Source organism: Cornus florida, unplaced genomic scaffold, assembly GCF_030987335.1.
Source record: "Cornus florida cultivar Cherokee Brave unplaced genomic scaffold, ASM3098733v1 CherokeeBrave_3.0.0_Hap2_Chr06, whole genome shotgun sequence".
Classification (NCBI taxonomy): Eukaryota; Viridiplantae; Streptophyta; class Magnoliopsida; order Cornales; family Cornaceae; genus Cornus; species Cornus florida.
The window spans coordinates 50,782,862-50,808,254 of record NW_026775576.1 but is presented as its reverse complement, the minus strand read 5'-3'; the positions used below and the strand labels follow the sequence as shown (position 1 = coordinate 50,808,254).

Genomic DNA, 25,393 nt, shown 5'->3' with positions numbered 1-25,393 from the left:
TAATGCATCCAAAACGCCTTGATTTTAATCCAATTAAATTTAGAAAATATTTAGACTTTAAATGATTCACTAATATTTAATTTGAGGCACACTTTAAAAAATAATTTTTCGTTTCCCAATAAATGCCCTCTAATTAATTAGTAATCAAATCCAATTAATTTTCATAATTTAATTAATATAAATCAAGTCATTTAATTAAATACCATGGATCCAATGCATGAATAATAATTAATTAACAATTATCTATTCCACGCATTTCATACATCGCATAAATAAATAAATGACAAATAAAGCAAATAAAATGGCCAATGGAATCAGCTTTTAACATTTAATTGCTCTAAGTATTGCGCGAAGGTCCACCACCGACTTGTAAACACCTGAAAGAAGCTGGTACGAGCTTGGAGAAGCAAAATGTAATACCCCTAATTTTAAAAAGGATATTTCTGGTATTTAATTTATTATTTAAGTGCATTTTATTTGATTATGTGTCATTATTTTTTTTATTAGGTGCTTTGATTATGTGTCATTATTTTTTTTTATTAGGTGCTTAATTGTTTTTTTTTTTGTGGTGATTTAATTTATTTAAATGATATTTATTTTTAGTTTTTTAATTGGAATTACTTGTTAGTGTTTTAATTATTTAATTGGCATTAATGGTTTTAGTGTAATTGGTTTAGTTATTTGATTGGAATTACTTGTTAGTGTTTTAATTATTTAATTGGCATTAATGGTTTAAGTGTAATTGGTTTAGTTATTTGATTGGAATTACTTGTTAGTGTTTTAATTATTTAATTGGCATTAATGGTTTAAGTGTAATTGGTTTAATTATTCTATGTGTGTCTTATTTTATGTGTGTCTTATTTGGTTTAATCTTCATTAATCCTGGAATCATTTAAGAGTGCAAAGAGTATGAAGCCGTTTGGGACATGGTTCCTAAGACAGCATTTCTCACGCGATATGGTTCTTATGAGTTTCGAGTTATGCCGTTTGGGACGACTAATGCACCTGCGGTATTCATGGACTTAATGAATAGAGTCTTCCGGGCTTATTTGGATCAGTTTGTTATTGTCTTTATTGATGACATCTTGATCTATTCTCGGTCGGAGGACGATCATACTAGACATCTTTGCATAATCTTGCAGACGCTTTGTGAGCACCAGTTATATGCCAAGTTCGAGAAGTGTGAATTTTGGCAGCGGGAAGTGAAATTTCTGGGTCACGTGGTGTTAGAAAAGGGGATAGCAGTGGATCCGGCCAAGGTTTCAGCGGTGGTTGAGTGGGGACAACCTACATCACCTACTGAGATTCGGAGTTTTCTCGGTCTGGCAGGATATTACAGGAGATTCATCCAGGGGTTCTCCAAGATAGCAGGACCACTCACTCATCTGACCAAGAAGGGTGTACAATTCGTGTGGGATGAACACTGTCAGCGAGCTTTTGATGAGCTGAAAAGGAAGCTGACTTCTGCACCGGTTCTGGCTACTCTGCAGAGCGGGATATAGTATCTTGTTTACACGGATGCTTCGTTGTAGGGTCTTGGATGTGTATTGATGCAAGAGGAGCGACCGATTTCTTATGGATCTTAGAAACTTAAGCCTCATGAGCTTAGTTATCCAACACATGATTTGGAGTTGGCAGCAGTGGTCTTTGCCTTGCGTATTTGGAGGCATTATCTGTTGGGTGAGTCCTTCAGATTATTCAATGATCACAAGAGTCTGCAGTACTTGTTCACTTAGCGGGAGCTAAATATGAGACAACGCAAGTGGTTGGAGTTTGTAAAAGACTATCATTTTTCTATACAGTACCATCCAGGGAAAGCGAATGTAGTGGCGGATGCACTCAGTCGCCGACCTGTTGGTAGTCTTTCTGCTCTATTCACTACTGAGTGGAATGCTTTAAAGAGTGTGGATGAGTTATCGGATGCTTTTATGGCTTGCATGGTGGTTACACCTTCCATCATTCGCAAGGTTTTACAAGCACAACTCACCGATCAGCAGTGTGTCGACAAGGTCGCAGAGATAGCTTCCGGAGAGGTTCCATTCTACTATGTTGGGGCTGATGGAGGTTTAAGGTACAAGGGACGGTTAGTGGTACCTTCTGCTGATAATTTGAGGAAGGATGTGATGACTGAGACTCATCATTCTGAGTTCTCTGTTCATCCAGGAGGCGATAAGATGTATCAAGATATGAAGCGGCAGTTTTGGTGGGCAGGTATGAAGAGGGACATTGCTCTTTTTGTTTCTCAATGTAGTACTTGTCAGATGGTTAAGATTGATCATCAGAGGCCGCCAGGAGCTCTACAGCCACTACCAATTTCGGAGTGGAAATGGGAGAGCATATCTATGGATTTCATGGAAGGGTTGTCAAATTCTTTCAAGGGGTATAATTCCATATGGGTCATTGTGGATAGGTTGACTAAGTCAGCTCATTTCTTGCCTATTTGCACTGACTACACTTCGGAGCAGTTGGCGAGGCTTTACATTTCAGAGATTGTGAAGCTACATGACATTCCATTGTCTATTATATCGGACAGGGATTCGAGCTTTGTATCTGGATTTTGGAAGAGTTTTCAGCAGGCTTTAGGTACGGAGTTACACCTTAGTACTGCTTATCATCCTCAGACTGACGGACAGACTGAGAGGGTGAATCAGATTATGGAAGATATGCTTCGGTCGTGTGTTCTGGATTTCAAGGGCCACTGGGAGGAATATTTGCCACTTGTGGAGTTTGCTTATAACAATAGTTTCCAGAAGACTATTGGTATGGCACCATTTGAGGCATTGTACGGTCGACCGTGTCGGTCACCTGTTTGTTGGATGGAGGTTGGAGAGAATCAATTCTTAGGTCCTGAGTTCATCAAGGATACCTCTGAAAAGATTGCTCTTATTCGAGATCGCATGCGTACTGCCCAAAATAGGCAGAAGAGCTATGCTGATCGTCGTACTCGGGCTTTGGAGTTTCAGGTTGGGGATCAGATTCTACTCAAAGTGTCTCCTATGAAGGGTGTTATGCGCTTTGGGAAGAAAGGGAAGTTGTCACCGCGATTTGTTGGTCCATTCATGATTACGGATCGCATTGGAGCTGTTGCTTATCGGTTGGCACTTTCGGATACTTTGGATCGCGTCCACAACGTGTTTCATGTTTCCATGTTGCGGAAATTTCTTCGAGATAAGGATCGGTATCAGCATATCGATGTTGGGGAGATTGTGTTGCAGCCGGATGCAACTTATTTAGAGCCACCGTGTCGTATTGTCGACCAACGAGATCAGATTCTTCGCAATAAGGTTATTCTTTTGGTTCGTGTTCAGTGGAGTCATCACAATGAGTCTGAGTCCACTTTGGAACGAGAGGATGTCATTCGCTCACGGTTTCCTGAAATATTGGAAGAAAGTAAGAGTGAATTCCGAGGACGGAATTCCTTTTGTTAGAGAGGAAGAATGTAATACCCCTAATTTTAAAAAAGATATTCCTGGTATTTAATGGTATTTACTTTATTATTTAAGTGCATTTTATTTGATTATGTGTCATTATTTTTTTTTTATTAGGTGCTTTGATTATGTGTCATTATTTTTTTTTTATTAGGTGCTTAATTGTTTTCTTTTATGGTGATTTAATTTATTTAAATGATATTTATTTTTAGTTATTTGATTGAAATTACTTGTTAGTGTTTTAATTATTTAATTGGCATTAATGGTTTAAGTGTAATTGGTTTAGTTATTTGATTGTAATTACTTATTAGTGTTTTAATTATTTAATTGGCATTAATGGTTTAAGTGTAATTGGTTTAGTTATTTGATTGGAATTACTTGTTAGTGTTTTAATTATTTAATTGGCATTAATGGTTTAAGTGTAATTGGTTTAATTATTCTATGTGTGTCTTATTTTATGTGTGTCTTATTTGGTTTAATTGGGTTTACTAATTATTATTTTGTTCAATTAGATTATTTGTTAAGTATTTAATGGTGAATAGGGTAATTAGGTAAATACATCTAACTAGGGTTTTAATTACAATATAAATTAAGGTTTTATATTATAGCCGTTGTAGGTTTCTACGTTAATTGGATGGGCCGTTTAGGATTGTGAGTTGGACTTAAATGAACCTAGGGTTTAGGAAAACTCTATAAGTATAAGGTAGACGTCTGTGTAGGGTTTTTTTTAAACAAAGCACACGTTTTGTGGAAGTGGAGAAGGAAAAATGCAGTTTTTCACATTCTGCCAAGGTTTGATCAAAGCTCCGATCCCGCTTCGTCCGTGGTCCGATCGAGCTGAATTTTACAAGTGAGGTTCATGACTCAGTGACGCACAATCTGAACGGTGGAGATCAGAGTTTGACCTCGGGAACAGTGATTCGTACTCATGAACAGTAACTGGGTCGCACGGGTTTTTTTCCATTCTGCCCAGATTTCATCAAACACCCGATCCTGCTTCGTCCGTGGTCCGATCGAGCTGAAGTTTGGAGGATAGGTTCATGACTCAGTGTCGCACAATCTGAACGGTGGAGATCAGATTTTGAGTTCGGGAATAGTGTTTCGTACCCGTGAACAGTAACCGGGTTTTGGAACTTGCCGGGATTTTTTAAGAAGACGACGTTGAAACTTTGAACAAAAGTTTCTGAGGCAAGATTCTATCCTTACTCTTTCCCTTAGGTTTCATACTCTTTGCACTCTTAAATGATTCCAGGATTAATGAAGATTAAACCAAACTAAAATGATATCTGTTTTGCTATGAAACTGGTAGTTACAGTAGTGTTGTATGCTTGTTCAACCTAGACTAAGCATGTTTGTGGATGCATTGTGGTTCTGTAGTTCACGTTTTTCTTTACCACGGCTAGTATAAATTATTGGAAGGATGGGTTTAGATGATAGCTATCTTAACTTCTGTAATAGCAACTGTTGGAACTTAAATACTAGGAGGATTTGAGTTTAACACTAGATCGGTTTTGTGGAACACTATAATTTGAGCATGTCTACATACATACTGTGAATATTGTTTTGATGCTTACATTATCACAGTTAGTATCAACTGTGGAGGTTAGGATTTTGTGATATATACCCTACATATCTGTATGTCATTTGTAAGGTGTTAAATGGAAGTTTTAATTAATTCTGTCTTTATATCAGACTAAAGGGAACAACTTAAATTGGGCATGTATATGTTGTTGTTGTGACCCTGTTTATCAATGCTTATTTTATCACTGCTAACATTGAATGTTGGATGTTGAAATTTAGTTGATATATACTTGATTTATTGGTATTATTGACTACTGGAGGATTGGAAAGTAGGCACCGGTATGGGACGGTGGCATACTAAGGATGGGTTTGGTTTTTAAAACAATACCATTACCCACCTACTTGGAATAAGGATGGGATTAACTAAAAGTTAAGTCCCGTGGATTTGTATTGTCATAGCAACTACTTGTTGAGCGGCAATACCAGGGATTTTGGATGGATTTTATATATGTACTGTTATGGTGCCTCGGTATAAGCTTGAGCCTCAGGACCGATGACTAGGGAGCGTATATGCTTCGGGATGTGTAGCTGGCTACGATGGTTGGAGGTGTACCCTGTTTAGGTATAGGTACATATGCCCACTTCGTGTGTGTTTTAGCATGTTACCTCTATTCAGGTTGAGACCGGCCTGTAGTCCAGTGAGAGTCCTTTAGTGTGACTATATATATATTTACGGACTATCAGCTATTGTTGAATTGTTTAGGATGTACGTACGTATTGGGCCTCTGTTTGGATTGTAGTAGTATAGAACTTGCGCGTGGGCCTGACCCACTTCTATTTTTTCAGGTACACGACAGTTCCAGGCTTAGACGTGTTCGTGCTGAGCAGAAGTCTCTATTCACTCTTCCGACGATGTAGGGCTCTCTCTATAATTTTATTTCTGAACGTTTATTACAGTTGTTCTATCTTCCGTTTGGATGTTTAATAGGGGTCCACTAGAGATGGATTCCCAAGTTGTAAACTGATGGAGTTTTGGAGTTTGGGTTTGATGGATTTTAATAATTATAATATTTTGCGGATTCTATTTTTTAGTTCCTTCCAGCTTTAATTTCATTTCTTAATTTATTTTGTATTCCGTGTTCATTATAAAATATTAATTGTTTGATATTCCCTCGGGTTTGGGTCTGGGCCTGATCAACCCGTGTCTCGGATCCGAGGGGTATCACACAAAACAATCCTTGGAACACACTCGAAAGTCCCCACACACGTTGGCACGCGCCTAGGGAAGCTGCACCTCATCCCCACGCGCTTGCACGCGCTGGGAAAAGCCTTAGGCACGGGGCACGCGCCCCCAAGCGCCTGGAAGGTGCTTCGGCCCGTGGGACGCACCTCCACGCGCATTCATGCGCGTGGATGATAGATGCCCCATGCTTGCGCGTGTTCCCCACGCGCCAGTAAGCCTTCTACTCCTGGCGCGTGTTCCTCACGCGCCAGGTGCAACTCCTTGCTGCTACATGGGATTATCCCTCCTTTCTTTGATCTGATCATACGGTTGTTGATGAGGGTGTACCACATGCTGGTGCATCGCGTCACACCAGATCGGCCAGCCAATTTCCGGTGCTGATCTTGCCGCCGGCGACACTTCGGTCGTCGAAAATCGCCGAAAAGTAATAAAAATTCCCAGAAAATTAAATTTGGCTTTGAAAAATTCCAGAACAATTCTAAAAATTCCCAAAAAATTTCGTAAGCCTAATTTAACCCTCTTGGATCTTCTTGAAGCTTCATAGCATCCTTTGATGAATATTACATGGCTTTAAAAATATTTACAATTTGAAATATAATGAAAAAAATTAAATTACATCATTAAACTTTCAAACGGCTAAATCAAAGCCTTAATTACATTCATCCAAAGATAAAATTACATTTATTTAACCTATAAGCTTCATCTATGGCCCAACCATACATCATCATTCATTCACAATTATACATACATCATCATCTATCAATATATATTAACGTATTAAATCATATATCAACATACATCAATAAAAATATATATGAATATAATTTTGGATCCATGAATGATGATTTTGATAAAAACATGATCTCTAGTAATGAATCAAACCATGCTCTGATACCACTATTGGGAAACGTGCAAGTTTTAAAAACTTTTCGAGTGATTTTGATTCATAGATCTTGATTCATCACATAGAGACAAGTTTTATGCAAAAATAAAATATGATGTATCATTCAAGTAACAGATTGAATACTTACATCAAACGTTTGAGTAAACCTTTAAACCTTTCCTCTAAAGTAAATGTTCTCACTTATTGTAAATCCCTTAGAAATATGCCTTCCCCTTGGATCTCCATCTTTTTGGTAATTGTTTTGCCTTTAGGAATCACTCATAAGCCTCCATGAATGACCTTGGAAAACTAGGCTTGTGGGAGCCTCCATTAGATGAGAACATAAACCCTAATTTTCTAGAGAAAGAAAATATATTCCTTTTTCCTTCTAATAAAAATTCCCACTAAAATATACATAGACCATGTATATATATAGGCAACATAAAGATAAAGAAAAGGAAACAATAACTCCTTCTCAATCTCTAATTCACATGTCTCAAATTTAATAGGATTCCAATATCAAGTTGGGCTATGAGTGAGAATCCTTTGGGCTTATTATTTTATTGACTATAATGAATTAATAATTGGCCTGGTCTATGGACCTAATTCAATTTATTCATAAATTAATTTCTATTCCATTAAAAGAAATTAACTGAACTCCAATTAAATAATAAATAACCTCTAAGTCAATATTGCACTTTGACCCCTCTATGCATAATTAGTTATCGGATAAATAAAGCCATCAATCCGACTACTTAATTAATATATTTATTTTGATACCTTTGATTATTTCTGGCTCGATCACAATAAAATATTTGTTTGACAAACATAATAATTTAAATAAATAAATATATAATAAATCATTTTGTCTAAAAACATACGAAGGCCTTCGAATTTACTTTGTGATCAACCATAATCAATACAAAATAAATACAAGTAGCAATGATGCAAATATTGAAAATATAACCCTTTAACTATTAATTACATAACTACACAAAGTGTCGGTCTAAGGATCCCGAAGAATCCGTCGAACAAATCAAAGTAATTATTAATTAATAAAAAAGTTTATACTTTTCTCATGCTTAAGAGTCAAATGCCATGACAGTGATAGGGAGTAATTGCATACGATGGCTCTCGCAAAATATCTCAACCTAACGCAGATCCTGGTCAAGTCTTAATTAATTATGAGTCCATCCATAATTACCAACTATGAACAATTTATGATTACTATTTATATTCATGTATTGATCGCCATCACATACATATATAAATATCTCTTGTAATCAAGTGGACACTATCAATTCTATAATGAATCGAAACATAATACATTGAATTCACCAATTGTATCAAGCATAAATATTTCAGAAATATCAGGAACATATGTCACTATAAACCAGATAGGAATTTGCTATGCCAGGGTATATAAATCCCAACAAAAACATCATCCATGGAGGGAGGATGTCCACAAGAAAGACTTCTTCATCAGGAAAATCTTCAAAAATTTCTCAATCGGCTGGAATAGGATGGTCAACTAAGAAATCTGCTAGGACTTGTCCTTTCACTACTTTTCGTGGCACATGAACAATTTCAAACTCATTAAATAAAATTGACCACCTCGCCAAGCATCTGGAAAGGACCGGTTTAGACATGACATATTTGAGAGGATTAACTCTTGCAATAAGATGTATCCTATGAGCCAAGAAATAATGCCTCAGTTTTTTTAGAAGCGAAGACAAGCGCGAGACATGTCTTTTCAATTGGAGGATAATTTCGCTCCGTCGAGGTAAGTCTGCGACTTAAGTAATACAAGGCCTTATCTTTATGTTCTTCATTATTCTGAGTAAGTAAGGCACTTAGTGATTCTTTTTGCGCAGCAATGTAAAGTATGAGTGGTTTTCCAGGTACAGGTGCTCCCAATACCGGAGAATTGAGAAGGTATTTTTTGATGCTATCAAAAGCATTTTGGCAAGATTGGTCAGTTAAAAGGTTGACAACGGCCAATTAAATTTGAGATGAACCGACGAATGAACGCAAGTTAACCTTATAAACTTCAAAGCTCGCGTAAATTCTTTGGTGGCGGCATCTTTTGAATGGCCTCAACTTTATAAGGATCAATCTCAATACCACGATGATATACGACGTACCCAAGGAATTTCCCTGAAGTGACACCAAATGCACATTTAAGAGTATTCATCTTGAGTTAAAATTTTCTGAGGCGATTAAAAACTGTATGTAGATCCTGTAAATGATTTTTTCGCTCTTTCGTCTTAACCACCAAGTTATCAACATAGAATTCAACAATCTTATGCAGTATATCATCAAAGTTCCTTTGCATGGCGCGTTGGTATGTTACTCCCGCATTCTTAAGTCCGAAAGGCATAACTTTGTAGCAATATATGCCTTTAGAAGTGCGAAAGGCAGTTAACTCCTTATCCTTTGGAGTCACCCGGAGTAACAATCCATGAAAGAGAGAGCTTCATGCCCCGTAGTTGCATCTACAGTGAGCTCGAGGATGGGAAGAGGAAAATCATCTTTTGGATATGCCTCATTCAAATCACGAAAGTCCACACAGATTCGAATCTGTCCATTTTTCTTCTTCACTAGAACAATGCTCGAAATCCATGTTAGATATTTGACCTCACGAATAAACCCTGCTTCAATCAATTTGTTGAGTTCTTCATCTATCCTTGGAACAAGCTCTGGACGGAATAAATGTTGAGACTGCTTAATCGTGTCCCATGTTTGATAGCAAAATTGTATACTACAATTTTAGGGTCAAGACCGGGCATCTCTTTGTATATCCAAGCAAAGACATCTGTGATACCCCTCAGATCCGAGACACGGGTTGATCAGACCCAAGCCCAAACCCGAGGGAATATCAAACAATTAATATATAAACGAACACAGATTATAAAATGAAATAAAAAATAATTAAAAGTTGAATGAATTCTAAAATAAAAACCTTTCAAATTAAATACTTAGAAAATCCAATAATCCAAAACCTCCAATAGTTTAAACAACTCGAGAATCCATCTCTAGTGGACCCTTGATAAAAATCCAAAACTGAAATGAAACTACTAAAAGAACATCCAAAGTAAACTATGGAGAGAAGTCCTACGTTGTCGGAAGATGGAGTGATAGTCTCTGCTCAGCATGATCAAGCCTACGACTGAAACTGTCGAACACCTGAAAAATAGAAGTGGGTCAGGCCCACTAACAAGTTCTATCCTACTACAATCCAAGCAGAGACTCGATACACATGTATATCCTAACCAACTCAACAATAACTATATAGTCCGTATATATATATATATATATATATATATATATATATATATATATTCACACTAAAGGGCTCTCACTGGACTACAGGCCGGTCTCAACCTGAATAGAGGCAACATGCAAAACGCACCTGAAGTGGGCATGTATACCTAAGCCTAATAGAGTACACCTCCAACCATCATAACCAGCTATGCATCCCAATGCATATACGCACCCTAACCATCGATCCTGAGACTCAAGCTCATATCGAGGTACCATAACAATATATTTAAAATCCATCCAGAATCCATAGTAGTGCCGCTCAACCATTCGTTGCCTTGACACTACAAATCAATAGGATTTAATTTTTAGTTAATTCATTCCTTAATTCCGTAGTAGGTAGGACTTAGCGTTTTTGAGCTAATCCCCCTAGTATGCCACCGTCCCATACCGGTGTATACAATCCATCCATCCAACAGTTGATAATACAGACAAGGAATGTAAATATCAACTAATCCATACATCCAATAATTGATAATTAAAATATCAAGTATAAACATCAATTGTTCCATACTAAGCATGATAAAATTCTGTAATGTAACAGATTTATTTGATACTACTCCACAAAATCCAATAACTGATAATACATATTATACATGTAAACATCAATTTTTTTTTTTTTTTTTTTTCTTTCAATGAAGGAGTATAATAAATTCAACAATATAGTACAAGGATTCAAGTAAGGGCATACCCTCACTAAAACAAAACAAAAGGTCCTAAATAAGGACCAAACCACATAATCTAGCAAGCAAAGAGATTAAAAGAAGTCTTGAAGGTTAACCCCCAACATATCAATCACTTCTCAAAAAATACATTTGGCTAGATCTTCAGACTCTCTAATAAAATTATCATGTACTCTATTATTCCTTTCCCACCAAAGAAAATATAAAGTAGCTGTGAAGCAAACTCTGGACATCTTCCTGACATCTTTCCTTTGGAAATCTTGATTAAACTGATCCACCAAATCTTGCACCACATTAACCTTTTGCAAGTTCCATGAACACACCTAAGATAATAAACTCCAGACCTTCCATGTATACTCACAACAACAAACTAAATGATCCACTGTTTCCACCTCTTTGTAGCATAGGTAGCACCTTGAAACCAATGTAACTCCCCTCTTTTGTAAGAACACTTGTGAAATAAGTGCCTTATGCATAACCAAAACTGCATGAACTGACCATCTAGGATGGCCACCATTCCAGCACAAATCAGCCCACACCACCTCTTGATATTTCACTCTACCTGCTTCCCGAGCGACCTTGAAACCAAAAGGTGTTTTCCATTGTAACTTATCATCCCCTCCGGCAATAACTTGATTTTTGAAAAGCTGAATCATGTCTTAAGTTGTAGTGCTCAATTTATCCTCATCCCATTGCCCATTAGTAATGAAGCTGCTCATACAGATACTTTTATCTCTACTCAAAGCCCCTAACATCCTATGATTATACATGTCACTCAAATATTACCCATCACACCATGGATCCATGAAGACTTTAGTATTCTCTACATTGCCAATCTTGAATCTGCAATTCACATTAATAATATTTCTGACAGCAACAATACTCCTCCATACTGCTGATGAAGTGCCTTTAACAACCACAGTCCAGTATGAGGCCCTCTTCAAGTAACAATTTCTGAACTAAGCAACCCATATTCTATCCTTAGATAGAAGGAAATCCCACGCCAGACATATCTTTGCAGCAATGTCGATGTCCTCAATCCTTCTCAACCCCAAACCACCTTCCCCCTTAGGCACAGTAATATTCTTCCACGAAATACCATAAATTTTCTTTCTATTTTCAACATGTCCCCAAATAAAATTCCTCATTCTTCTCTCAATAACACTTGAGACTGCAGCAGGAAGAGAGAAAATTGAAGTCCAGTACTACACCATAGGAATGATGACAACCCTACTCAACTTAACTCTACCTGCCATTGAAATATGCAACCCATTCCATCTAGCTGTAACAACAATGACCTTATCAACCAAATTTAAACAATCTGCCCTTCTAAGCTTTTTGTCAGAAATAGGTAAACCAAGATAGGTAAAAGGAAACTTCCCCTCCTTACAGCCAAGAATTCGCAGAATAGATTTCCTTCTCTTCATTGTTCTAGTTAAATATACTTCAGATTTCTCCTTACTAACAGCAAGGCCAGAGGTTTTTTCAAATTGAAGTAGAAGTTTTTTCAATGTTAAAACACTGGCCATATTTGCTCGCACCATAATTAAAAGATCATCAGCAAAGAATTGATGAGTAATTGGAATTCCGGCTTTAACTGCAGCTTGAGATGGAATCACTTTACCTTTCTTTGTTTCCCACTCCATCATACCAGAGAAGTATTCAGTAACAAGAGTGAATAGCAATGGAGACAAGGGGCATCCCTGCCTTAACCCCCTTTTAGGTTGAAAGTATCCTTGAGGAGATCCATTAACAAGAATTAAAAACCACATTGATGATACACATTCTTTAACCCAAGTAATCCATTGAGCACTAAAGCTGAACAACTTCAGCAACTCAAACAAAAATGGCCACTGCACTGTGTCATAGGCTTTCCTTAAATCAATTTTCCACGCTAGCGTAGCTTTAGCCCTCTTAGCCCCAAACCCTCTCATCAACTCATTAGCAATAATAATATTGTCTTGGATCCTTCGACCATGGATGAAAGCTGTTTGTTCATTTCCTACAATTTTGCTTAAAACTGTAGCACGTCTATTAGCAAGGATCTTAGCTACCACTTTATAAAAAACATTACAGAGAGATATAGGCCTGTAGTCCTCAACCCTAACAGCATCCTTCTTCTTCTTAATCAAAGTGATAAATGTACTATTGACTCCCTTCCCCAAGATTGGATTCTGAAAAAACTGCATAACAGTCTCTGTAAAATCATCACCCATAATACTCCAATATTGCTGAAAAAACCTAGCAGAAAATCCATCAGGACCTGGTGCTCTATCAGCTCTCATTGCAAAAATAGTGCTCTTCACCTCTTCTTTTGTAACTGCAGCCTGCAACAAGGTACTCTCCTCAAGATCAATAGTTTTTCTAATATATTTCTGCTCTGGAACCTATAACTCTATACACCCCCTGCATAAGCTCTCTGAAAATACTCAACAAACCTCTGGCTAATAACATTAGGATCAGTAATAGTAGTTCCTCCCTCTTGTAATGTTGTCATATTACTATTTGCCTTATGCTGCTTAATTTTTTGAAAAAAGAACTTAGTACATCTATCTTGATCTTTCACCCATCTAATCCTTGATTTCTGAGAGAGAATAATATTTTCATTTGAAATTGCCAATTCCAAATTTAATCTACATTCATCCTCTTTGTGTATAACATCCTCATTCATTGGGTCATCAGCTAAAACACCTTGAATCTCAGCTAACTTCTTCCTGCATGATATCACTTCAACATAAACTGATCCAAATTTCTCTGTGTTCCACTGTTTCACAGCTTGTTTGCAAAGCTTTAACTTGAACATTAATTTTGCAATTGGGTCACCCTTAAATTGTTTACCCCAAGAAGTAGCTACCAAGTCCTTGACAGCAGGTTGCTTATTCCAAATCAACAAAAACCTAAAAGGTTTAGGACCTGAGGCAATGTTCACAGGCACTTTAACACATAATCCCCAATGATCTGAGGTCAAAGGAGGTGTTAATAATACGTGCGAATCTGGATAAGTAAGAGCCCAATCTTCATTCATTAAACCTCTGTCTAATTTAGCATAAATCCTTCTATTGATGTATCTCTTGTTACACCAGGTAAAAACACCATTAGCTGTGGGCATATCAGTTAAGTACAATTTATCAATTGTATTATTAAAATCAGCAAAAACTCTGGGTGGATGTCTTCTACCTCCCTTCTTTTCATTATTGTACCTGACAATATTCCAATCCCCCAATAGCAACCAAGGTCCATCAATCCACTGGACAGAATCCTCTAAATCCTTCCACAGCTGCTTCCTCCTCCATCAGTATTTTTTGCATAAACAAAGGAAATAAAGAACTTTGTAACAGTTCCTCGAATCACCACCTGTAACAGAATCATTTGATCCTTAGATATAATTACTGTAACCTCAATCTTCATGGGATCCCAACCACACCATATACGGCCACCACTATCAGCATTATAGTTGTTAGTCCAATCCCAGTTATTCCTTATCCTATCTGTAATACTCTTGAACTTTGTAATTAAAACTCTGGTCTCTACCAAACCACATAAAAAAATAGAGGAACTACTCAACCAAGCCATAACTTCCTTTTGCATTGCTTGTCTATCGAGCCCTCTCATATTCCAAAGCCCTATCATTGAGAAACCAAGTTTGGTGGAACACTCCCACCAGCCACGATTCCTTTTGTAATTCTCATACTAGCTTCCACCTCCACCTCCACCTTCTTCTTTCTATTTTTCTTTTTGCGCTTCTTTGAAGAAGGAGTTCCACCTCTAGGAGAGACTGGAACCACTTCACAACTCTACTTAATTCCATCTTTCAAACTATCAATAAGGACCCCTTGAGTTTCCGGAACCATATCCTGTGTATCAGTGGCATTAAGCATAATATTCGGTTCACAAACCCTCTCTTGACTATCCACTTCTAGATGTTTCTCTTCCACAAGACCTTGCTTCTTAGTTTCCATAATCTTTATAACCCCATCTATCTCAGCACTTTCCTCAAGCACCTGAAATGCATTGTCTGATATAACCGGAGTTTGAGTTACTTGTTGTCCCATATTTGTTTTCCCTTTTGATTTTCTCTGCACTGTGAAACCTTCCTCTTCATCTTGAACATCATTTGGAATGTCCACAATTGGTAACTTAGTCAAATCCATAACCTTTTGATCACCATTCTTATTCTTGACCACCCATTGCTCCTTAGGCTTAGGTTTAACTTTGTTCAATGGACATAAAGCTTCCACATGATCCATTTTCTTACAAAACTTACATACTTGGGGTGTCCATTCATATTCCACTTTCACTTTACATGGCAATCCATGCAATTTAGATTGTATCGTTTCTGGAAACACACCATCAACCTCCATCTCGGCTAGAACACGAATATACAAACCTTTGTCCCTACTTTGAATCACATCCTCCATATACATAGGTTTGGCAATATTAGATACAATTTTTGAAATAGAAGTGCCACTCCGTGCATGCACCGGCAGATCACATACCTTCATTCAGATCAGAACTGTGGCTAGTATCTCTCTTTCCAACTGTATACTCTTGTGCCATTTTTTCACAATGATAGCACGCCCTTGAAAAGTATGGAATCTCGCTAACACATTCATCAAATCCTCTTCAGATGGAAATCTTACCTGAAAAAAACCATCCTTCATTGAAACAACCACCGAGTCCTTATGCCACCTTTTCTGCATGCATGCTTTAAAGTAAGGATAGTAAGGTTTGCTACCAAGGACATAGCATACCACAGAATTCTTCCAATACTTCAATTCTTCGACAATATCTTCATCCTCAATAATAACAATCTCCTTTCCACGACTCTCACTATAATACGTTAGGGGAGTGAATCCCGTAGTAGTAGAGTTCAAGAGCAATGAACTCCACGATGGACGACTAGGTTGTGGGGTTATTGCAGGTGTAACGCTACCCGCCGGAGAGGAGGGTTGCCCCTCCTCCATAGAGAACGTCCCCGAAAAAAAATCTGTAACCCTAGAAGAAATCGCCGACAGTAGAGAGAAAAAAGGGCAAAAAAGTCCGACTCCACACCTCCAGTCATGTAAACATTAATTCATTCCAAATAAGCATAATAAAATATATAAATTCACATGCTTATTTATAACACTTGAACATGATTTAAACTATAAAATCATTCTCGAAAAATTGCTAAAACAATGTTGAACAATTTTAAATCTCCACATTTAAAACAGTATACCAATTTGTGTAAGAATTTTATATTGTTCAAACTATAATACACGATAATTAATTATGCATTAACAAGGCTCTTGGGAGTTTCAAATAAGCTCAGGACACCTCTGAGAATCTCCAGTATAGCTTCTAATTAAACTGGAACATCAAAATCCAAGTACAGGAGTAAAATCCATTCCTGAAATTAAAAACAAATTGAAAATCCACAAAGGAGCAGGCTCCAAAAAGATGTAGAGCAGGCTCCAATTTAAGGTAGAGGAGGCTCAACTTTTAGGTAGAGGAGGCTCAACTTTTTGGGTAAAGGAGGCTCAACTTAGGTAAAGGAGGCTCAACCTTTTGGGTAGAGCAGGCTCAACTCCCTTGGAGCCGCCTCTACATCATGTGGAACCGCCTCTACTCTTCCCAGCCTTCGTCTTCCCCGACGCCGGCTGTTTTCTGACTTTCTGATTGTCCTTGCTAAGGTTCCTAACCCTCTATTCTAGGTTCCAAACAGTCCCAATAATTTATTAAATTCATTATGCATCAATTAAAAAATGAATTATGCAAGGAAATTTACAAACAAGCAAACACCAATTCATGTAAAGGCATATTGTTATAATTAAAATTAACATGCGAACCAGATTAATCTTTAATGTCTATTTACTCCTGGAGTTGTGTTAGGCATGTAAAGAACACGAGTCAAAGAGAGAGAGTTAGGAATAGAACTTGCCTTTGAGATTTCAGTTCAAAATCTCAGTGTCGTCTTCCTAAGGTTTCCGGCGAACGCTCTGTCTTCTCCTTGGTTTAACCCTCGAACACACCCTTTTAATCTTTCCTTGGTTTAGCCTTAGTCCTAGCTAAACCCTAAACAAAGTATTCTGTTCCTCTCTATTTCTCTCCGTCTCTCTATGTACGTGAACATGGTTTACAACCATTGGCATACAGTTCTATTTATGGGCTTCACTAAAAACCCTAATTCTAGTTTAATTTAGAGACAAGAAAAGAACCATTCATATTATATCTAAGTTGGCTAACCGTGACGAAACTAAAACCCTAAAAAAAAAAACAAAAAAACAATTAAATCAAATTTCCACGTAAACATATATTTAAGACAGAAAATAATTAAAACAAATACTCAATTAAATAATTCAAATAAATATAACAATTAAATAAAATAAATACTGCAATTAACTCAATTAATTAACCACAATTAAAACAAATAAGCAAACAGCCAAATAAACCCATAAAAATGCAAAAATTACAATAAAACCATAAAATAAACTACTGAGATTATCCTTTTAAAATTAGGGGTATTACAACATCCTTGTACTTAGACAATAGTTGAAAGTAATCATTTTCTTCTAAGGGGCTTAGGAATGCACTAACGAAAACTGGTTTGGGTTGATCATCAGTCCCTAAGTTGATTTCCTTGAGTTGATCAACAGTAGCCTGCCCCCCATCTTCTAGTGTTGGTAGAGCTTTCTTGATGTCATCTGGTTATTTAGAGTCAAGTTCTTCTTCAACAGTGATGTGGTATGAAGTAATACAAGATGATTCGTCAGTGCCTTCTGTTCTATCCACTTCTTCTGATTGATTAGTGAATATACTGGTTCGCCTTCGAGCTTTTAGTGTAACATTATTGGTGACATCTATCTCTGTCTTACATTTCATTCACGAGGGCACTAGGCTCCGAACTTCACTATTGTTCACCATGTCGATGTTAACTTCCTCTAACTTTCCACTCTTGCTGCTTCTTAGCAGTGCATCATTGATAGTACCAATTCGAGAAAATACTGACTTTTGAAATCGAGGTTGTAGAGATTTTGCTCCTTAGTCATGAAAGCTCATTCTGTTAAAAACTATAAAAAACAGAGGTGCGAGGCAAATTGTTGACATGAGAACTTGAGACATTTGATTTTTGGCTCAACAACTTGTTGAATACAGATGTTCAAGCAAATAGAGCTCCTATACGATCGAAGACTGATTTTTGAGACATAGTCTGTTGGTCTTGTTCATCCTAACTTCTTCAAACCCAATGTAAAAAGTGTTTGACTTCTTATCCTTTTTTTGTGATTTGAATTCAAAGTGGCTCAGAACCTACGAAATCGAGACCGAACTTGGGTGGAATGATCTTATGCCCTTGTTCTTTCAATTTCTTCTGTGTCTCATTGAGACCATACACTTTCTCACCGGTGACCTCAGAATTAAGTTTTCCAAGGCTTGTAGGATTTTTAAAATCATACCCCGGTTTAGCCAAGAGTTGGTATGCTTTAGGATCGAATCCTTCATCAGTCCTTTATTTTAGAAGTGATCCATGTTCGACCAGAGATTGAGAAGGCTGCATGAACCCTTTTAACGGAGACTTGGAAGACAAAAACTTTTGAATCTTAGCAAGAGTAAGAGTTAACTCTCCTTGCAGCTTTTGCATATCTTTTTTTTTCTTGGTTTGCGACATTTTCACTTTAAATTCCTTGGTTTCAAGTATCTCGATGACAAGTGATTGCCCTTCTTATCATTGAGATTTTGGAACATACTTCAAAATAGGTTTCATCCGATGTGTTTTTATTGAGACCTCTCGCGTTTTAGCTACCTTTATAACGTCCGTCACTGAAACATCTAACAGGTCACCCAATGCTTCTTTTATTTTTGTAGATTGAACCACTTATGTAGACGGATGGCTTAGGATGGGCACTTCCAAAGGTGCATCGAGACCGATATAGAACTTGGCATCAGCAAAATGAGATTCTAATTCTGTAAATAGTTTATGGTTCGTTATAACCGTTTGTATCCAAGGTTTTCCCAACAACAAATTGTAGGATGTTTTTGCATTAATGTGGAATAAGGTTTCAGCTTGGAGCCCGCCAATAGTTAGCTTCGCCCGAATCATGCCAATAGTTTTCTATCCTCCTTGGTTAAAACCTTGAATAATAAGACGGTTACGAGATAACTCATCGACTGTGATGCTGAGATTTTTTATTGTAAATTTTGGCATGAGATTCACTATTGATCCACCATCAACAAGAATTTGAGTAACTTTTTGTTCTCTTATGTAACCGAAAACGAAAAGAGGACAATTATGCAGCTTCGAACCCAACTGAAGATCCTCGTCAATGAAAGTTATTGGTGCATAACATGAATCAAGCGTACCTCCGACTACTTCCTCATCATCAGATTTTTCAATGATGGCTACATCCTTTGCATGGTTCTCCACAAGCTGGGCTTTATCTTGATCCTCGTTATTCTCATCATCAGGGCTCATTTTCTAAGTTGAAACCATGTAAGCTGTCACAACTTCATCATCTAGATATCCTTCTGGAAAGAACTCTTGCAAAGTAATGGACTTTTGGATCCCTTTGCTCATAGAGTCGTGTTTGGATGACTATATCTTCTTGACCTATTTTCTATTATGGCCATACTGTCTATGGTGGTATTGAGGTTTCTTCTTCCTTTGCCCCCTGTTAGAATAACTAGTCTGAAAAATGTAAGCTCGTTGTTTCCGTGGTTTCTTTCTTGTTACCAGAGTCCATCCTTCTTCATCATCCTGAGGAAAAACTTTTCCAAATGTTGAAACGTCAAGTATACTTCCTTGGCCAAAATAGATGGGGATTGGTTCGAATGAGCCAAACTGGATGGTTCTGTAATATACCTTATAATTTAAAGATTGAGAACGAGCACTCCCCACGACAGAGGTTGTCAAAGTAGCAATAGTATGATTTAAAGTTACAACTTCATCTATGTCTAGCAAGATTTTTCCTTGTTTTGCCAGATTCATTACCACCTCCTTGAAGATAAAACACTTCTCAGTTAGATGACTGACAATATGATGATATTTGTAGTATTTGGGTCGTTAACACGTCCTATCTCTTGAGGGCGTTTGCATTTAGGGAGTTTCATAATTTTACTTTCAAGTAAGTATTCCAATATGCCAGGAACATTGGAATCGGGGAATGGGTATTCCTTCTTCTTTAATTCCTTCAGCGTAGGACGCTGTCTTTTCCCCTCTTGAAACTGGCGAGACTTTTTATCATCCTTCTTGTTATCTTTAACAGATATCTTGACTGGGGTAGTTGAGATAGTCATGGATTCTTTAGCAGTGTTCTTTGACGACTTGTCGTTCTTCTTCCAGTCCTTCTTATCCTTGCACTGTTCTATTGCCACCGGACCTTTGTCGTCATGGGATTTTATACTGATCTCCATGTCATGGGCATGCATAGCTAATTCTTCGAATGTGCGAGGTTTTATGCCTCGGAGAATGTAAATGAGGCCCCAATGCATTCCTTGCATACACATCACCATAGCAGAGATTTCTGATATTCGGTCCTTGCAGTCAAGACTGAGTGCTCGCCACCGATTAATGTAGTCGATTATAGGCTCATCCTTCCATTACTTCGTGTTAGTCAATTCTATCATACTAACAGTATGACGAGTGTTATTGAACCTGTTCAAGAATTCTCGTTCCATTTGGTCCCAACTATCAATTGATTCTGACTTCAGGTTAGTGTACAACTCAAATGCGTTTCCTTTAAGGGAGCGGACAAACTGTTTAACCAGTAAGTCCCCATCAGTTTTGGCATTGTTGCAAGTCTCGACAAAATGGGCAATGTGTTGTTTGGGGTTGCCTTTTGCGTCAAATTGCTAAATCTTCAGAGGTTGGTATCCTACATGCATCCTAATACTGTCGATTCTCTTTGTATAGGGCTTTGAGTGTATGAGAGTTCTCTGTGAGATGCCTCTGTATTGGGCTCGGATTTTATTCATTATCATATCTTGTAATTGTTCGACAGATAATGAAGTGACTGAAAAAGCATGCCTATTCTGTTACTGGCGTCTGTCTGGGGTCCTCTATGCAAGTACCTTGTGTCGTAGAATTAGGATTCCCAGACGGCATTGCTGTGGAAGCTGTAGGATCCCCAAACGGTGGTTGTGTGGAAGTTGTAAGATTCCCAGATGGCATTGTTGTGGAAGATGTAAGATTCCCAGACGGCACTGCTGTGAAAGCTTTAGGATTCCCAGACGGTACTAGTGATTCACCGAAGGTCTGAAATTCCAATTTGTTCATCAGTGTAGCGATTTGCAAGTCCTTTTCTTCAACAGTCTTTGTGAGGTTCTCAATGGCACGAGACATAGTTACTAGTTGTTCCTTCACTGTGGCAGCTCTAATCATCATAGCAGCGACCACATCTGAGTATGATAGGCCTTGAGAGTCAACGTTCCTTGAAGTGATTGATTGCTCCAAAGTTTGACGTGGTGACTCTGGGGGTGAACCGACACTAGAGTGAGCATCAGAGATGGAATGAGGTGAATCTGATGGCGGAATCTCCTCTAGAATAACGTCAAGGTTCTTCAAATGTTGAGTTTTCACGTTCACCGACTTTGCAGGATTAACTTTCACCAAGTTTTGCTGACATTTAAATAACACGATTGCCTTGGACTTGCTCCGTGTCATAGGGCCCGCCGAGGTACTTCCATCACTTGATGCGTTTTTGGCCTTTGTGCCACTTTTTATGGTGGTTTTAGCATTGACCTCTGCAGCAGCGATGTTCTTTGGGGCTTTTTTGTCTGTCTGAGTCTTAGGGGGAGCCATAGAATCTGACAGAGAAGAAACTTAATGGTAAGAAAAAGAGATGAGAGGCAAAAGATGTCCCACCGGGCGTGCCAGAAATTTGTACTCACAAATTTTGTAGTCTGCAAATAAAGAACAAAATAGGGAGCAAAATAGAATTTTATTGATTTATGATAAATAAAAGGAATACAATCCTTTGTAATATTCTTTACAAAGAATAAAGTCCTCTGATTCGATCTCCTTTTGTTGGTATTCAAGGGCTACACAAGCTTGATTTTGAATCACCGTGGATTTTTTAATGAAGAACGGCATGATTTGATGTGCTTGTTGTTGATCACTGTGGAGTTTGATGAAGAACGGCACGATTTGATGTGCTTGGTATTCTTCGCCTTTGGGTTTGGATGTTGGGGATGAATATTGGCAGAGTTTCTGTATTTCTCTCTGGAATTCTGGATTTCTGAATTCTGAATTTTGTGTACCACTTCCTTCTTCCTCCAAGCCTCTACTTATAGGCTTCTTGGATTAATAGGAAGATAACACGTGTCATCTCCTAATAAGGATAAAATCATAACTGGGTCGGGCCGGTTATATTATGATAATTATCCTTAAAAATAATTATTCCAAATACATTTTTTTAGGAATAATTATCTTTTTATTTAACTATCTGGGCTTGGCTAATTAAATAATTTAAGTGGACCAAGTTTGGGCCAATTAAATAACTTAATTAAACATTAGACCCATATTTAATGGGTCAATTTGTCAAAACAAAAGTCCATTAAAATTTTAGTGTCTACACACACAATTAAGAGCACGTTTGGGTTGCTTTGGAATAAAAAAAGTGATTTTATCAGTACAGTTGTCAAAAAATTGTTGTCATTAAAAAGCATGTTTAGTGTTTGGTGACACATTATAATAAATACTTTTCACAATTAAATTATTTGTATATTTATTTGGTAACAATATTTTAAAAGCTCCAAATCATAGTTTAATTCAAATGCTCTATTAAGCTAAATTTGGTAACCATTAAAAGTGCTTTTAATGGATACCAAGCACATCTAAATGCAATTTTTCAAAATAAAAGCGCTTTTAGACCATAGAGAAGCAATCCTTAACTGGCTCAAAGCAACCAAATAAGCTGACAAATAAGCAGCCACCTAATTCAAGATACAATCACAAATCAAAATTCGTGAAATATAACACTTTCTTTTCTTTGTCCCATATTAAGAGTTCATTTTCCACTTTTAGAGTGTCCCAAATTACTAGTCTATTTGGAAAAAACAAACAAAATAAATACAATCTTTTCATAATTACCCTTTTAATTTTTCAAAATTCTTTCAATTTGGGTTATATATATTCAAAGTTTAAAGGCTAACTTAGGAATTTGAAAATGTGACAATACATTAATTGCATGTCTCCTTAACAAGTTATAAAATCAAGGGTTAATTGCAATGACACGCCCTGAGGTTTTGGTCAATTTCACTCAGTGACTGGTTAACATAATTTTGGAGACTGACATCCCTTGAGGTTTCAAATGAAATAAATGCCCTTAAATTATTAATTCAATTTTATTCACAAAATATCAGCAATATGAATTGACGAAAATAACCCTCATTTTCCCCTTACCACTAGAAAAGATGAGAAATAAAAGAAAGTTCTACCACCATTGCCACTTCCACCACCGGCCACCCCTTTCTCTCTCCAATCACCGCCACAACATAAACCCCACAACCACCACCCATCATCGCTGACCCGTTCTCACCACTAACCACCATCGCCACCACCACCCACCATCACTAACTCCACCACTGTCTGCCCTTTTCTTTCTTTCTCTCTCCTCACCACCATCACTCTCCCTCATAAACCTCATATCTGTGTATGTGGCTCCCCCTCTATAATCCCTCTTTCTTTGTCATCCTCAAATACCACCACCCCCACCACCACACCTAGACATCTCGACAACCAGAACCACCACAATAGAAAGACAGAAAAATAAATAAATAACCCCAACACCGTTATAACCCCCACCATAACTAGACACTACCACCATAATCAGACACCTACAATAGAAAATATATATATATATATATATATATATATATATATATATATATATTCAAAGCTACGACAACAAGTTATTCGAAGAAAAAGATGACGCCTAGCGATTTATTTTTTTTATTTTTATTTTTGTGGCACTGGTGGTGTTGTTTATATAAAAAAAATAAATCGCTAGGCGTCGTCTTTTTCTTCGAATAACTTGTTGTCGTAGCTTTGAATAAGAACCCATCTGACCACCATCTCTAGCCTTCCAATTGAAAGATAGGTCAATTTCGTCCATTAAAATTAATTAGAAAGGGTATTTAGGTCATTTTAGGCTTAAAAATTAATTTTTTTGACTAGTCAAGGGCATTTAGATCTTTTCTAGGTCCGAAAGGGGTGTGGATGCAAGATTTTAAAAGTTCAGGGAGTATTACTGCCCAAAAAATGTTGACTGACTGCAAAGTGACATTGACCAATATTTCAAAGGGTGTTAATATAATTAATTCTAAATACAAAGATGGACAACAAATATGAAACTGAGAGAATAATAACTATAAAGCATTTGGTACTCCGGGACAACTATATATATATATATATATATATATATATATATATATATATATTTGTATTTTAAAGGTTAAGCAATTTTTTTTTTTTTTTTTTTTTTTTTTTCTCCTTCTCGGAAGGTAAAGTTAAGCAATAATATATACACTCTTTCCCCTAACAATATATATAATGTCATTATTTTAAAGAGAGATCACAAAGAGAGATGGGCATTTTGTTCTTGATGAGCCTAAGTATAGGCTTATGCCCATAAACTTCTTTTTTAATACATTGCTTTTTGTGTTTTTCTTTGCTCTATTACAATATAATACTAGTATGTGGTATAGTGTATATCCATTATCCATATAACGTGGTTCTGACATATTTAATATTATGTGGGCACTGAAATGAGTGACATTCTCTTTTCCATCTTTTCAATCCTCGAGACATCCAATCATTCTGAAATGCATACACCCATACACAAACATACATGTCCCTCCCTCAATTCCTTTCTAGCCCTAGCTTTTCTGGTTTTTGGAGCAGTCATGTCCTTCTATATGTAAGTGAACAATTACTATATCAATTTGGACTGTGCTTTGATTCAAATTACTAACACACGATTGGATGAGTACTGTACTGCTGACCACATATCTCAGTATTTAGTCCACCACAAAATTTGGCTTGGTTTGGTTATCCACAAAAAGAAATTGAATTTAATATCATTCTTCTAAAATAATGTCATTCACACCTAATAGTCTAACCAACAATAATGATCTTTTGAATATAAAATGAATCCAAAAAATATAGGTAGTAAATATTTTGTCTAAAGTCTTTCGCTACGTATTACGTGCAAGGATAGACTTATATTGTACTTAGAGAACAATTGCCTCTTAAATTTTTTTATTTTTTATTATTACGGCTCTTGTCTAAAGTCGTTCAGCACGTAGGACAGACCCATATTATACTTAGGGGACAATTGCC

General features: G+C 37.0%; 1 protein-coding gene across 1 annotated transcript; it reads right to left on the bottom strand.

Moving 5' to 3' along the window:
- Positions 1-13,474: 13,474 nt before the first annotated feature.
- LOC132314088 (uncharacterized) lies at positions 13,475-14,691 on the bottom strand. Its single transcript, XM_059812998.1, has 2 exons — positions 14,408-14,691; positions 13,475-14,279 (listed from the first exon to the last, which is right to left on the bottom strand). Exons 1-2 carry the CDS (start codon positions 14,689-14,691, stop codon positions 13,475-13,477), a joined length of 1,089 nt encoding a protein of 362 aa, XP_059668981.1.
- Positions 14,692-25,393: the final 10,702 nt, after the last annotated feature.